The sequence below is a fragment of the Neltuma alba genome, unplaced genomic scaffold, assembly GCF_004799145.2.
Source record: "Neltuma alba isolate B1F8T4 unplaced genomic scaffold, ASM479914v2 tig00005857_pilon, whole genome shotgun sequence".
Classification (NCBI taxonomy): domain Eukaryota; kingdom Viridiplantae; phylum Streptophyta; class Magnoliopsida; order Fabales; family Fabaceae; genus Neltuma; species Neltuma alba.
Window position 1 is genome coordinate 113,562 of NW_021634257.1, and position 15,704 is coordinate 129,265.

At 33.9% G+C, this 15,704-nt stretch overlaps 2 protein-coding genes across 2 annotated transcripts; one reads left to right on the top strand and one right to left on the bottom strand.

The window, feature by feature from the left end:
• Positions 1–206: 206 nt before the first annotated feature.
• LOC114748908 (ankyrin repeat-containing protein NPR4-like) lies at positions 207–2,024 on the top strand. Its single transcript, XM_028937373.1, has 2 exons — positions 207–809; positions 1,176–2,024. Exons 1-2 carry the CDS (start codon positions 207–209, stop codon positions 2,022–2,024), a joined length of 1,452 nt encoding a protein of 483 aa, XP_028793206.1.
• An 8,263-nt stretch (positions 2,025–10,287) lies between these two features.
• LOC114748909 (ankyrin repeat-containing protein ITN1-like) lies at positions 10,288–15,640 on the bottom strand. The gene is made up of 3 exons (XM_028937374.1): positions 15,074–15,640; positions 12,343–12,744; positions 10,288–11,365 (listed from the first exon to the last, which is right to left on the bottom strand). The coding sequence occupies exons 1-3, from the start codon at positions 15,638–15,640 to the stop codon at positions 10,490–10,492; spliced, it is 1,845 nt and encodes a 614-aa protein (XP_028793207.1). The 3' UTR covers positions 10,288–10,489.
• Positions 15,641–15,704: the final 64 nt, after the last annotated feature.

The window sequence follows — 15,704 nt, forward strand, 5'->3', positions numbered from 1 at the left end:
GAGATTATGATCCATTTAGAACAGTTTATAAATTGTTTTTTAATAGTGATTTATAGAATAAAAAATATATTTATGGGAAATTTCCATCACTCTATAGAATGGGTCTATAATAAACTAGCCATGTCCATATATAGGGTACCCACCATATAGCTGGTGAGCGCTACCTAGCACAGAACAACGTAAGTAACAACAACGCGAATAGCCAAATGAGAGATCTCACTCTCAGTGCTCTCTATCGGGCAGCACGTCGTGGGGATGTACAAGCTTTGGAGCATTTGTTGCAGCAAAACGCATCAATCCTTGACAACATTCCACATGATGGTTGTAAAACTCCCTTACACATATCTGCACTGCTTAATCATGCTTCATTCACACAGGTTCTTCTGAATCGTAATGGTGACCTTGCCACTAGAAAGGATGCTTCTGGAAGAACAGCCCTCCACTTGGCTTCTGCGGAGGATAACTTGGAGGCCGTGCAGGCACTGCTTGAATTTAATGATGAGCCATGCTTGGCTGCTGATGGAAAAGGAAGACTTCCTCTGCACTATGCGGCTATGAGGGGGAGGACACAAGTTGTGGAAGCGTTGGTCATAGCGCAGCCAGATTCTCTGGGTCGTCTTGACCTAGAAGGAAACACTGTTTTTCACTTGTGTGTCATATATAACCATTTCAAGACTCTACAAGCATTGGTGAAATTGAACTATGTCACTGCCGATGTTACTGTAGGCACGGGTGCTTCCATCTTTACACTCCCTGATCGTACGGGAAACACCATTCTCCATTTAGCCGTCATGTACATGCGAGATGAGGTACATGATACATATTTTATTCTTCTATCCTTTTCTTTTTCTGAATTGTGGTCGCAGTTTCCTTTTTCTTTTGGGTAGCCAAACGCTTACATGACAAGAACAAAATATTAATGTATAAACATTTTTCCAAACACACGCCGTGTGTTGTTGATTCACTTTATCTTGTTACGAAGAAACATATAGACGTGTTTTAATTTTCTTCAGGAGTTTATTTTGAGTTAGTGGCATATCAATATGTTAACATATAACAATTGGCTGGTTCTGATATGAATATATAAGAACATGGTTATTTATGAACACAACGCATTCACAAATCGCAATAGATCGATCCGAATACCTTGCTAATAATTACTTGTTTGTATTTAGGCTGTAAGGTATCTGCTATCAATTCCAGAAAGAAGAGAATTAGAAAGGGCGCAGAACGGGAAAGGCCGTACAGCCTACGATATCCTCGAACGTAGTCCAGAAGACTGGAAAACCGCCGAAATGAAACTCATCATGTTGACAAAGGACCACGTTGGCAATTCAGAAACATCGACTGTTGGAGACTGCTTTAAGAAGACTTTCAGATGGATACAAAATCGGTTCAATCATGGGGGTAATACTCATTGGTTAGACGAGATGAGGGGAAACCTGAGTGCGGCATCTATTTTCATATCAACTGTAACCTTTCAAGCTTTAATTAATCCACCAGGAGGCTTCATTCAACAAGGCTCATCATCATCTGAAGACAATAATACCACCTCATCATCTGAACACTCGAATACCACCTTACCACCATCTACGCCCCTCAGCTGCATGAATCTTTCTAAAGGACAATATTGTCCTGGGGAAGCACTCTCATCCTTTGGTCACCAAAATCCATTTACATGGTATGTGGTATGCCTTACTATCTCTTTCTATGCGTCACTTTGTGTCACTCTCTTGCTTGTAAGTGGAGTTCCTTTGCAGAATAGCGCTGCCATATGGATTCTATCCATAGGCATGTCTCTCACTCTCTTCTTTCTTGCACTTGCATTCAACTTTGCCGTCGCAATTATGGTCCCAGATCATATTTATGACGACGTAGTGTTCAGCTTCTGTATTGCTGCATTAGCTGTCTGGGTTTGTGAGTTTCTCCTTCTAATTGGGTTGTTTAACGCACTGCGCTTTCTCATTTGGATAGTGAAGAAATGTTGCCGGATTATCAACAAGTTAAAAAGACTTTGCTGCTGATCTGTATCTGCCAATTTATGCCTTCTGTGTCGTCAGGCGGCAAGAGACATGCAATGTATTGTGTCACGCATGAATAGGTTTTTTTAGGATTGTTGTTATTTTTGCTGTGTTTTTGGTTTTATATTTTCTCTGCCAAGCTTATGTTGTTGTGCTTACGTTTCTATATATATTCCTCTCATGTTACGCTGTTGCATATGTGATGATAAAATTTCTACTGGAGAAAATCGTTCTTGACAACTGTTTCAGCAGGATTTTTTTATCCATTTTTTAGTGACATTCAGTAGTATCATGCTTGATGAATTTGTTTTGGGATTGTGCCCATTATCTGGTATAATATGGCTTTTTGTCTAGTTGAAGGACTTTGGTCTGATTAAATGAAATATACCAAGCAGAAATCTGAAAAGCATATGCATATATATGGCTAAAGATTTCGGGGTTTAGCGACAATTATAAGGTGCTTCTTGTTTAGTTCTTTGGTCTGATCAAACCTAATAAGCCCAGATGGAAGTCTAAAAAACAAATACATAAGTGAGAGATTACCAATAAGGTAAGGCAGAAAGTAACAACAATGGCTTAAATTCATCGATGAGGGAATCTTAGAATTTATATATACTTTTTCTGGTTTCTCATGAAGTATAGGAGCCTGGCCACCTTCCGATGTCCCTCCCTCAACGATGTTATTTATAAGACTCTGCTTATTGGTCTTTAAAATGACACATTTTTGAAAATGCTCTTATACTTTTGATGACTTTTAACTTAAATAATGACTTTACTTTGATTAAAGGTGGTTTTGAAAATTTATAAAAAATTTTAACATTTAACTAACGGTATTACAAAAGCCATTGCAGGGACCTCATATTCGAGGTAGTATAGAATAAACAAGAGATACGCCTTCGTATCCTGTCGCCACTTCTCATTTGTTATCGTCATCCCAGATCCCGCTTCAAAATTTAAATGACACGTGCATCATAAATTATAAAATAACGGATATTATATTTTTGGCGTTATATCACATATTTAAACTCTTTCGTGGATTAACAAATATGAAATATCCAAAGATTAAATATTCTTACTGATCAAAAACTAGGCAAAATAAAAGCCTCCCATACCACAATCTTTTAATCTACTAATTAATTTGATTTCTTTTATCACAGTAATTATATGCGGCACCTTTTATGTTTTTTTGCCGGCCGCACCTTTATTATTATACTATAAAAATGTCGGCGAGATTTTCCTTGTCAATAATTTGATTTTCAATATTCGGAATTAAAGTCCGGGCCCAAATCAAAGCCTCCCTAAAATTATTTATTTCTATTTGGGCTCCACTTAAAATTTATTTATTTTTTATTTGGTTACAAGGGGCGGCTTCACTCGCACACCTCACACGCGCACATGCCAGGCTCCACTTAAAATTTTGAACGTGAGGGCTTTTGTTAATAGAGCGTAAACTTTCCCATTCGTACTTAATAATTAATACCACCTCGTCCCTTTTTAATTTTTATGTGTTCCAATTTTTTGGAAAAAATTAGTAAAAAATTTCTATTTGAAACTTTAATTGGTCAGAAAAACCTGAATTGTGCAAGTACAAGTATGACCCGTGAGTACAACATATCATCCGCCGTGTGCAATTCAATGATTATACTTGTATTTGGACAATTTTAAGTCCTTTTGACCAATTAAAATTTTAAATAGGGATTGTTTTACCAATTTTTCTAATTTTTTGAACGATTTAATCCTTTGAAAAAGTGAAACTTTAAAGTTCTTTAAATATTTAATGTGTTTTTTATTTTTATTCCTAATTAATTATATATCTTTTTTATTTACTTTTTTTTTTGGGTACTCATTCTTCCCGTCACTTCTCTTTCTTTGGTTTGTCGCCACTCGCCATTAAAACGCCGCCCAACCGGCACTTTGTAACAAAATAAGATTTTTGTTTTTTGGTTCTCATATAAAACTCCATTCCTTTTTAAATGAAGCAGAAATGTCCCTCTATTGTTGGCTTCTAGCTTTCAGTATGAGTTAATTTTTTTTTTGCTTTTTTAAATAACCGTTAGAACTACAAAATCAACCCAGATCCGCAAAAAGGGAATATATGAAAAACAATTTAGAGGCATATATTCGACAAGATAATGGAAAATGCCATAACAGTAGAAGAGTAAGGATGAGAATAAAATGAAGAGCAGTAGATTTTTCTCCTGTGCCGTTCATAACGTCTTAACCACCGGAATCAACAGTCAAGGAGAAAACAAAAAGAGATGAAGAGCGTCACAGGCTTTGACGGTGCTTCCTTCTCAAGTGCGTTTTTAATCCATCTACCACAGTCCGTCTTCAGCATCGTGGAAATGGGGAGAGATTGAGGACACGCTTCAATGGTGGTTCTAGAAGAAAGGCGGTCAGTGTATGGAAAAGGTGAGGCAATCCGAGACAGAACAAAGAGAGAAGGCAGAGAGTATCTGAGAAAGAGAGGAAAGAGAGGCAATCTAAGGTTCAGGGTACGTGCGGACCGTGGTTCGAGACCAGACGAAGAGAGAAGGAATGGAGGTGGAGAGAGAGAGAAAGAATGAAGGAAGGGGTAGTTGAGTAATTTGCTAAACCTAACCAATTTTTACTTTTAAAACAAATAAAAACTAAAGTATATATTTGATCTTTTGATTTTATATAAGATTTTAATTTAATTCCTTAACTAATATTTTAAAAACCGGATTAGAGATTGAACCGGAAAAATCGGTCACGGTTTTTACGGCTCAACTGTTAAATATAATATTATATACATATATAATAATATATGAATAAGAAATATAATATTAAATTCTAAATAGCACCACAAATATGTCAAATTATGAGTACAATAAGCAATAAATTAATATCTAAAAAATTTTTATAAACAAAAGAATAAAATTGGATGCATAAAAATTTAATTTATAATATATAAAATTTAATTATAAATTATTCTGTAAGCTTTATTAAGAAAAAATTATAAAAGATTTAATGTATATTTCTTAATTTGTTTAGAAAATAGCATAGACTTAATTATTAGGAGGCAGAAAATAATTTATTTAATAATATTAAATTATTTTTACAGCTTCTAATGCTCTAAGGCTTTGAGCCTTTGACCGAAATTTTATTTCTGCTCCGTTTTTTTTGGGTCAAAATTTCTGCTTCGTTTTAGTTTTTAAAATCAAATCAAAGGGACGCACATGGTGAGAAAAGAAGTTCACTCTTGTAAGTTGCAACCCCATCTTCGTGATTGAAGTCGTGGCCATTCAACTTTCTGTGTTTCTCTCTGTCGGCGCTGGTGTTTATGGTGCAAGTTTTTTATTTTGCGGTTATCAGATCATTCCAAAGATGGATTTCAGTTTGTGATTGAAATACATCCGAGTTAGTTATTTGCTGAAATTTAACCTCTATTTTCTCTGTTATTTTTCTTAGATTTTTTTTCTTCTTCTACCCCCCCTTTCGTCATCTTCTTGAACTTCTTTCATTATTCAGACCATCCGGTTTTTCTATGCTAGCTCCGGTTTCCGGCCAAACCCTGATTTTCGGCTCAAATACTGGTTTTGAATGGTTGAAAATGGTCTAACCATATAAATGGTCCAATCATGTAAACTAAACTGTTGAACTCATCGGTTGATGGCTGGACTAGTCTGACTGTCCGGTCCAGTCCGGTTTTCACATCACTGCTCTTAATTTTAAAAAATATATTTTTAATCCTTTAATCCTAAAATTATTAATCTTAGAGATAATTTTTTTATAATAATCATGATTATTTTAAAAATTAAATTTAATATATTAATATTTGGTAATGTGTTATCAATATTGAAAAACTCAATATCATCATTTTTTGTTAATGGTTGTAGATTTAAAAGATTAAAAATTTACTTTTTAAAATTGAGGGACTAAAATAAAACCTTATATAAAGATAAGAGACCAAAAGTGTATTTTAGCCACAAATAAAATAACAAAAAATAGTTAGCTGGCACATAAATTTAAAATTATTTGAGTTGGTGCATTCTTATTGGTCTCATTGATCAGAGCATAAATAAACTATCAACCTATTTGGATGAGCCGTTGTTGGACCAAAAGTGACTTAGGGTGTGTTTGGTATCACAGCCAGGACTTCCAAACTGACTTCTTCACCGCAAAAGCTAAGAAAAGCAACTTTTTCTTTAAAATTCATGTTTGGACTGACTTTAAAGGCAAATGAACTTATGCCAAAAAGAAACTTTTTTTCCAAAAGCTCAAATTCATGGCTTTTAGCTTCTCCAAGCACGGTTGAATAGGTGGGGCCCATGAGTGAGGGAGGAGAAAGAATGTTTTATGCATGATGTGTTTTTTTTTTTTAATTTTTGAGCCCAGCCATTTTTTAATGTTAAAGAAATTATTTTTTGAATAATAAAACCATTTTTTAAAAATAATTTTTTTTATTTTTTATTATTTTCTATCATATTTATAAAATCTATGGAAAACTGAGAAAAATGTTGTATTAAAAATTTAATTAGTAAGAAGTAATTGATAAATTTTTATATACTAAGTGTAAATATTATAGATATAGAATGCTTGTATTATGATTTAAATGCTTCTCACTAGTTATATTTTTGATAGGAGGACTTTTTCTCAATTTTTCCTAAAATTTAAATATATTATTTTAGTTTTAATTATTCTTAAAAATAACTATTTTTATTTTTATAATTTTAATTTTGATTAAATATGTATCATTTAATAAAATTTATATCCTTTTCAGTCATTTTACATTTAAACTTATTTTTATATTTATCATCTAAATAAGTTTCAACTTCTCGAACTGACTTTTTTACAAAACTCAATCTAAACATAAATCACATTACATGATCTAACTTTTACTCAATCTCACTTCTATAAAAGTTAAATTGAAAAAAAATTACTTTTATCACTGTTATTCCAAACACATCTTTAAATTGATGATAAGTCCGTTTGGATAAGCTGATGGCAGTTTGGGAGAGCTTTTTAACCATTTCACTTCAGGACCAAAAGTGACATTGCATCGTGCGTTTTGATAAGCTGATGGGATGAGCTTGTTGCAATCCATGCGAGCGGTGAGAAGCAGCTCTAGAAGAGTGCGAGAGTGACGTGCACATGTGCGTGTCAGGCTGTCTTCAAAAATATTTATCTTCACTAGTGAGTAATTATTCTGAAAACCAACAAATATAATAGATTAAAATTAAAAAATTTAACTTAGTTATTTGTAATAAATAAATATCATCTTTTTAAAAATATTCTTATTAATTAAGTGTATTAGTTAGAACTATGATTATTATAATGATTAACTTGAAAAATGAATAATTTAACCATGTTTTATAATTTATTAAAACTCATACCCATTTTGATAATTTTACAAATAAACTTACTTTTACCCAATCATAATCCAAATAACTTTTTACCAATCTCACTTTTACAAACTAAATTTTTTAAACTCCAATCTAAACACAATTTAACTTATCTAATTTAACTTTTACCCAATTTCACTTCTCCATAAGCTACTTTTTCTAATCCCTGATCCAAACGGACCCTATAATAGCGCATAAACTTTCCCATTCGTACTTAATAATTAATACCACGTCGTCCTTTTTTATATGCTTTAATTTTTTGAATGGGTTAAATCCTTTTAAAAAGTGCTACTTGGAAGATGTTTAATATTTAATGTGTTTTTTTTTATTCCTAATTAATTATATATTTTTTATTTAATTTTTCTTACTCATTCTGTCCTATCCCTTTTCACCTATTCTCTCTCACATTCACACTCTTAATAAATAAGGGTGTTGTGAGAAAATAAGTTGTATTTTTTTGAATTATGTATTATTGTTAACCAATTTTAGTTAATTGTTTGATTTGTGTAGTTTAATTATTTTTTTTGAATGATATAGTAGTTTAATTATTTGAAACTTATTAAACGAATCGGAGGATAATTATTTTAAAGAATATAATTGATTCTAGTCATCTAAAGAATATAATTTTAAAGAATGAGGGAGGGATGGAGAATGAAGAGTTCATAGAGATTAAGGGTTTACAATTTTTTTGACCTTATTTTGAATTGGATTACGTGACATATTGGATGTGCTCCGTTTTTAGTTAGAGAACTTAATTGGGCCCATATTAATTCGTATTGAGTGGGCAGAAATATAATAAAATACTTCTCTGCTCCTTAAAATAGGACTTTATTGTTAAGTTGACTTTGATCCTAAATATAAGATCTATTTCTCATATTTATCAATTTTTTTCTAAATTACCCTTATGGATATTTCTTCAATCATAATCAAATAAGAAGGAGAGAGGATATTAAGAAAAATGACTACGGTGTTTTAGGAAAAACATGTCATATTTCTTATAATTAACTAACTTACCTAACTTTCTTAATTTAATTAAATTAGTTAAATAGATCTTATATTTAGAACCGGAGGGAGTACTTTTTACAAAGTCAAGTCCCAGGTCAACTTCAGCTTCCAGCCCAAAGAGCAGTTTCAAGCGGTCTGAAACAGCGCAACTAGCAAAGTGCGTAAACCATGTGAAACAAGTCGGAAGTTATCTCGGTTGCTGTTTCGTATATCCCGTCGTTCACTCCGATACGGTTTTGTATTCATTGATTTAAAAAAAAAAAAAAAAGCAAATCATCCCCCCCCCCCAAAAAAAAAACTATCTAACGTGGCTGCACTTTTAGGATTCCAAACGGGTACAACGCAACTCTATGCCAGTTGAACCAAGTGCCTCGTTCAAACTTTATTTTGATGTGGAAAAAAATGGAACTTGCCTTCAAAAAGAATAACAATAAGACAATATAACGCAGAGAAGAGCTATTGGACAATTTCTCACTGCCTCAGAAGAAGGGACGTTCAGTCACACCTATGCATCATCACAGAAGCCACCATCGAGTGAGAAGCTTCAGCCATGTTAGAACGCGATAAGATCAAGATGATTTGACGGAGGCGGAAGAAGGATGGTGAAAACGGTGTGCATGGGACGTTGGGTGTGAATGAGGATGAGATGAGGATAATCGCCTAATGGTTTCTGCAGCTTGCGACTTCCTCTTCTGCTTTCTTCTTTTTCTGTTCGCTGTCTCACAACCCGCTTTTTCTAATCGTCGCCTAGCCTTTTGCAACCTCTCGACGTAGTTTAGGGTTAGCTAAAAAAGTGTTTGGTAATAGGTGTAGGTTAAATGGAAAGGAATTGCAACCCTGCGGAATGGAAATTCCATGAAATTTTTAGTTCTGTTGGAAATTCTCTCTCCCTAGTAGAAAGTGAGTTAACTCAGCCCAAATTTTTAATTATCACATGAAAAATAATTAAGCCAAATATTATATCATTAAGCCATATAATCATGATAAGTGTCTTAGAGCTTACGAAATAAACCATGTAAACACAAATAAAGTAAGTGTTCGTTAGTCAGTCAACAGTAAAATTAATCCACATTGTTTGTCGCTCAGTGCCAAACAACAAAACAAATTAATTGAGAAATAAATCATATGGGAAACACATATGTTACGTTCTCATTCCTCGGTCATTTACATAGAGATCTTGATTATCCTGACGTATTTCTTCGCAAGCAATCTAGCTCAGGCCATACGAAATGAAACATGTTGGAAATGTTTTTAAAGTGAAGAGATATGCTTTTAAAAGTTCATGTTTTTATAAATTAAGACATTTATATAAAAAGGCTGTGTAGAGAGTTACAACTGGTAAAATGTTGTGTTATTTTAAGAAATTTCTACATGCTATTAGGAGGACGTTAATCTTCATGAAATAACATTTTATGACTTTTTCCAGATTTGTTAACCAAAGATTGAAATAGGTGGAGATGAAATAAATTAAAGAAAAGTGTTACTTACTCTCCAAGATAGAGTGCACAACTTTTTTTCATCATCTATCCTCCTTCTAGTTTTAAAGAACCATTACCACCGTCAAAACATTTGATGATGTAATCAATTCTTGAGATAAACCTCGGTGAATTAAGCCACCAGGGGGGTTTATTAAAACTTGAAAGGTTATATTTGATATAAAATTTGATCAGCAGACTCATATTCCTTCTCATCTCTTCTGCTCAATCATCCTTATATTTAAACCCATTTCCTGTTTTAATCTTTATGAAACAATGTCATTTCTCTTCCAACATATTGGTACTTGTTTCCCGAGGTTGGTGTGTGGATGAGTGTTATCAATTCCTTTCTTCCCTATTTTGATGCCAACGGTCATAAATACGAGTTCTACCCAAACACATCTTAATTAGAGAACTTCATTTTGTAGATAGAGATAACATAGTTAAATTATCGGAAAATAATTTTATTACAAGTGGGAACTCAAAACTGAATAATATTATTACACGAAGGGAAACATAACCCTCATATAACATGAATTATAATCCTAAGAGCAGCCCACGCCACTTGAGCGCGGCCAGATAACAGCATCAGTTGAAATGTGATATGTGAAGAAAAACAGCATCAACTTTCCCTAATTCCACACCTGAATAGCTTTTTGATTGCTCTGACAAGTTTCTTCACAATCCAAATTATAAAGCGCAGTGTGATTAACACTAGAACGAGCACAAGCAATCCAGCCCAGGCCAATATTGAAGCTGAAAAGGTGATCGAAGCTGCTTTATCATTCCAAATATGATCTGGCATGACAATTTGAAGGGCAACTAAGTAGGCAAGGGCTAGGGTTGTGAGAGTGATACACATGCCTATGGATAGAAGCCATATCAAAGCTTTGTTCTTCATAGGAACTCCACTCACAAGCAAGAGGGTGACGCTAAGTGATGAAATGAAGGAGATGGTATTGTAAATTACGTATCGAAGAAACAGAGTTTGGGAACGAAAGGATGAGACTGCTTCCCCAGGGCAATAGGACTTGTTGTTAGAAAGGATAGTGCAGTTTAGGGCTTCAATATTGGATGAGCTTTGAGATAAACCTTGTTGGATGAAGCCACCAGGTGGGTTAACTAATGATTGAAATGTTATGGTGGCTATAACGGTAGACACTAAACTCAGATTTCCCCTCATTTCTTCTACCCAGTCACCCTTGTGTTTGAACCAACCTCCAATCCATTTCAAAAGCCTTATCAAACAGTTTCTCTTCTTCTTCTTCTTCTTCTGAATTCGAGGTCTTGCAACTGGCGGTGACGTGTGAGAAGGAGTGTGGATTCTGTTCTTTTCAGCATCTCTGGTTCCAGAATATTCCATCAGCATGACTTGAATTTCTAGGGTTTTGAAATCTTTCGGGCAGCGTTTAAGGATTTCATAGGCAGTGAGACCCACTTCGTTCTCCAAACTTGCCATTTCTGTTACTTCTGGAATTGATAGGAGGTACCTTATAGTCTGAAAGAATAAACATGCATGTTAGTATATATTATGGAGGTGTCATATGATTCTGGGGCAAAAACATTAGACCCAAATATTTTTAAAATATTTTTTTATTTTATAATTTATCTTTAGTTTGCTTATTTTGCCCAATAAACTCATTAACTCAGCTGGATCGAAGTGGCTTATTTTCCCTGTACGGTAATTTTCTTTCATCTCATGACAAGAAAAACTTGGAAAACGAAGCGCGCGCGCGCGGACATGTGTATCTCTGTTCATATTTCTTGATTTGCTAAAACGAAAATAATTAGAAAGAAAGAAAACAAGAAAGAGAGGATATATAGTTTTGCTGACAAAAAAGAAAAAGCAGAAGTAAACGACAAAAAGAAGAGAATAGTAAAAATCCAAACTCGTCAACGAATCACGAGCTTTGCATTTCAATTTCATCTTTTCCTCCTATTTAAATATTTCAAACTTGAGCATAAAGTCAAATTATCTGTAATATAATAATAATAAATGAATTATTGAGTAGTATTATATCCGGCCAGGGTGGGGTCATTTGAAGATGGGGCTCCATTTCCTTCCTTATTAACCCGAAGTTTCTTTGATCTTTCCTCCATCGACGCTATCATCCATCTGAGCAGGCTATCGGGAAAAAAACAGTAAACTCTCTCGAGGGAGTAAATTATAAACTGAACATTACAACCAATTTTTTCGTATTAATAATGGTTATTAAATTAAATAACCGAACTAGCTAGCTATATGATAAAGTTCGGATTTTCTTATTCAATTTTTATCTCACTCCGTAAAATATCGTCATGTGATAAACTGCATCTGTCTTACTCTATGACACAATGAAATCACACCAATACTCCAGATTTATCGTTTCAGCCAATAATTCTCGGAAAATATAACCCTTTCATGTGAGAAGAAAACTATATATATGTGTGTGTGTGTTTGTATATAAAGATATAGAAGGATAATATCAATCATACCTCAACTTGCTTGGACGTGACAGCTAAATGGAGAACGGTGTTCCCCACTCCATCAGAACTTGTGAAGTAAAGAAGCTTCCCAGAAATGGCAAGTTCCAATTCCACCAAACCTTTAAGAGTCTCCAAACGATTGTGTATCACACACAAGTGAAATACAGTGTTTCCGTCATCAAGAAAGCTCAGAGAATCAGGCTTCGCTTTTACCAACTCTTTCACAACCTCTATTCTCCCTCTGATAACTGCATAGTGCAAAGGAATTTTGCCCTCTTCATTAGGAAACAAGCATGGCTTGTTATTAACTTTAAGAAGTTCCTTCACGATGTCGATGTGACCTTCCGCAGAAGCCAAGTTTCGGTTTGTATGTGAGAAGCGCCTTGGTGAATTCAAGGTGGCCAAGCAAAGCTGATACGTGTAAAGGAGTTTCGGTGAAGCCACTTTGTGAGATCTTGTGGAGGATTAATGGTTCTTTTTGCAAAATTGAGTTCAAAGTTGATAAAGACCCTCTGCGTGATGATGCTTCATAAAGAACGCTCAATCTGTCTTCTTCACGATGAGAAGTTCCCATTTTGATTATTGATTGTCTCGCTTCCGTGAATGCCAAAGGTGTAGGTATGCTTCATTATATACACACACAACAACACACATCATTTTGAAAAAATCTGTCAAAGTATGCTGCGTTGATTTCTTAATGTTCTAATCGTTGATTACTCTAATCAGGTGTGTAGTTGAATAGTCTTCAGTGTTGCGAAAATTAAAAGATATAATAAATATATTTATATTTCATCATCCTATTTTAAAGAATACATTCATTGAGTTCTTATTTAGTCACAGATGGAATTTATTTGGCTAATAAACTAAACCATGAATGGGATGTTGCAATTGTTTTATTTATGTATTTTTTTTAAAACAATTTGATGTGGCGAATCCTCTTGAGTATTTTCTAGTTCCGTCGAATTATGTGAAAGCATTGTCCAGAAATCAGCTTGTGAACGTAACATCACACCATTGGAATAATAAATTTATACTCTATCGGCAATGTTACTTGAATATATTGTTTTCTGAATTTTGACCCGTCCATTTGATCATTACACTAATAATATCCTCATCACCCGGTTAACCATTCAATCCAAAGACGTAGGCTGTATTTCTTTCGGCCGATTCTGACCAATTCAACCTCTTTTTTTTTTTTTTTGGTAGAAACCTCTTTTTTTTTTTTCCGAAAAGAAAATTGGTAGAAGGGGCATAACATATTATAAGTGTTAAAGTTTCACTAACATCGTTAACCTACTGATATAAATTAATTAGCACATAGGTTTGTATATATAATTTTTAGAATTCAAACAATAGCTTAATTATATTTATAGAGAGAGAGAGAGAGAGTTGACTTGTGATTAATACGGATCTATGCATAGAAGCATAGAGCCCATAATTTTTTTTTTCTAATTTAAATAATTTAGTATTGTTTGATGGCTCAAAAGCGGCACCACACAATAGGTCAATGATCTTTTTTTCTCATAGGATGATTTTTCTGCATTTGGCTAATACAATAATGCGTAATATTATTAAACGTCTTGCCCAGAAAGCGAACTTTGAATATTAAATTACCTGGTTAACTAAATTATCACTTACGTCACACTAGTGTTCGTAAATTATATTAATGCATACGTTAGCAATATTCTTTTATATCTCATTTTTTTTAAATTCTTAGCGAGCTGAGGTTTTATTTAGTACTACTCCCTCCACTCCTATATATAAGTTTCAGATAACTAAATCACGTTTAACAAACTAACTGTTAAAATTAGTTCAAAATAATAAATAGGTCAGAAATAGATTTTTTTAAAAAAATTTGCCCTATTTATTAAGAAAGTAAATGAGAGGCAATAAATACAAACATGATGAAAGAGAAAATATGGGGTAATACTAATGAGAGAGTGTGTGTACTAAATACAGTCAACTAAAAAAAAAAGAAAAAAGTAATAAATATTCAGACAAACTGAAAAATGAAGCTTATATTTTGAACCAGGGCCATCTCCAAAAATAAAGCTTATATATAGGACCTGAGAGAGTATTTGTTACTATTTTGTATCAAATCCTTTACTCATAGAAAGCTTGTAATACACGCAATAATCAAGTTGGATTTGTCATAACCCTTATGACCATAAAAGGGCTGTATATAATATTAAACATGTATAGTCTTCAACTGTTTTCCTTTTTTTTTTTTTGGTTGCAAGTGTACCTAAAGATTACTCTATAAATAATTAATTAGATATAATTTTCTACTCTATTTGATCACCAACATCTATTTCCAAAACTATGAATATAATAATATAATAAGATAAAATAATAAGGGAAAGCCGGGATTATACTCCTCTCTCATCAATGAAAACTCAAGCACAAGCGAAAATTAAGTAGATATAGGAACAATAATATCTTCTTCTTCTTCTTTTCTTACATCTTTGCTTTCTCTTGCGGCAGAGAAACAAAATTTTATTGCAAATTTAAATTTAAATGACACTAGTTAACAAAGCATCCCAGACAATACAAACACACACCACCAACTACAATAATCTTGAAAAAACTCTGTTGCCGGGATATTAGTACTCCCTCAACAACACACGCATTGATTGAGGTCATATCAAGCAAAAGCTGTTTCCTTTTCTGTTGCTCTTATCCGATGCTTTTTAATCTTTACTAACCAGATAACCAAGAGTGTTATGATGTACACACTAACGAGTAAAAGCAATCCTTCCCCAGTGACACCTGCTATGCTAGCCGCTAAATCAGTGGGAGTAAACCAAGGTTTGTGCAGAGTGATCAGAAGGAGGGCGTCAAAATAGGCAAACGCGAGGAATGTGAGAGCAACACACATGGCTATACATAAAATCCACATAACAAGTTTGTTTTTGAGAGGAACTCCACTTACTAGCAAAAGGGCAATGCAAAGAGACACAATGAAGGACATGGTATTGCAAAATACAAAATCCTGAAAGCCATCTGGATTACGAGAAGCAAGCATAGCTTCTCCAGGACATGCTTGCCGAGTAACGTTGTGACCATCATTACTCTTGAATGGGAAGCAGCCGAGGGGACTTGATTCTATAAAACCAGTAAAATTTTTGTCTTCTTCGTTGATGGTGCTGTTGGAACTGACTAATATACTCTGTTGAATCACATTTCCTGGAGGGTTAAATACAGCTTGAAAGGTTATGGTTGCCACGACAGTGGCCACCAGACTTAAATTCCCCCTCATGTCTTCTAACCAATTATTGTCACTATTATGATCGAACCATTTTCCCATACGCTTCAAAATATTTCTCCAAAACTTCTTCCGAGGTCTCCCTGGTTGTTGGCCGACAACATTA

Bases quoted from the DNA above. Each gene is read 5' to 3' on its own strand.
- LOC114748908 (XM_028937373.1), top strand. From the start codon at position 207: ATGAGAGATCTCACTCTCAGTGCTCTCTATCGGGCAGCACGTCGTGGG. The intron at 810-1,175 runs GTACATGATACA...GTTTGTATTTAG, and splicing joins TCATGTACATGCGAGATGAG to GCTGTAAGGTATCTGCTATC.
- LOC114748909 (XM_028937374.1), bottom strand. From the start codon at position 15,640: ATGGGAAAATGGTTCGATCATAATAGTGACAATAATTGGTTAGAAGAC. The intron at 12,745-15,073 runs GTTAGTGTGTAC...TACACGTATCAG, and splicing joins GGGAAGGATTGCTTTTACTC to CTTTGCTTGGCCACCTTGAA. The intron at 11,366-12,342 runs GTATGATTGATA...TTATTCTTTCAG, and splicing joins TCACGTCCAAGCAAGTTGAG to ACTATAAGGTACCTCCTATC.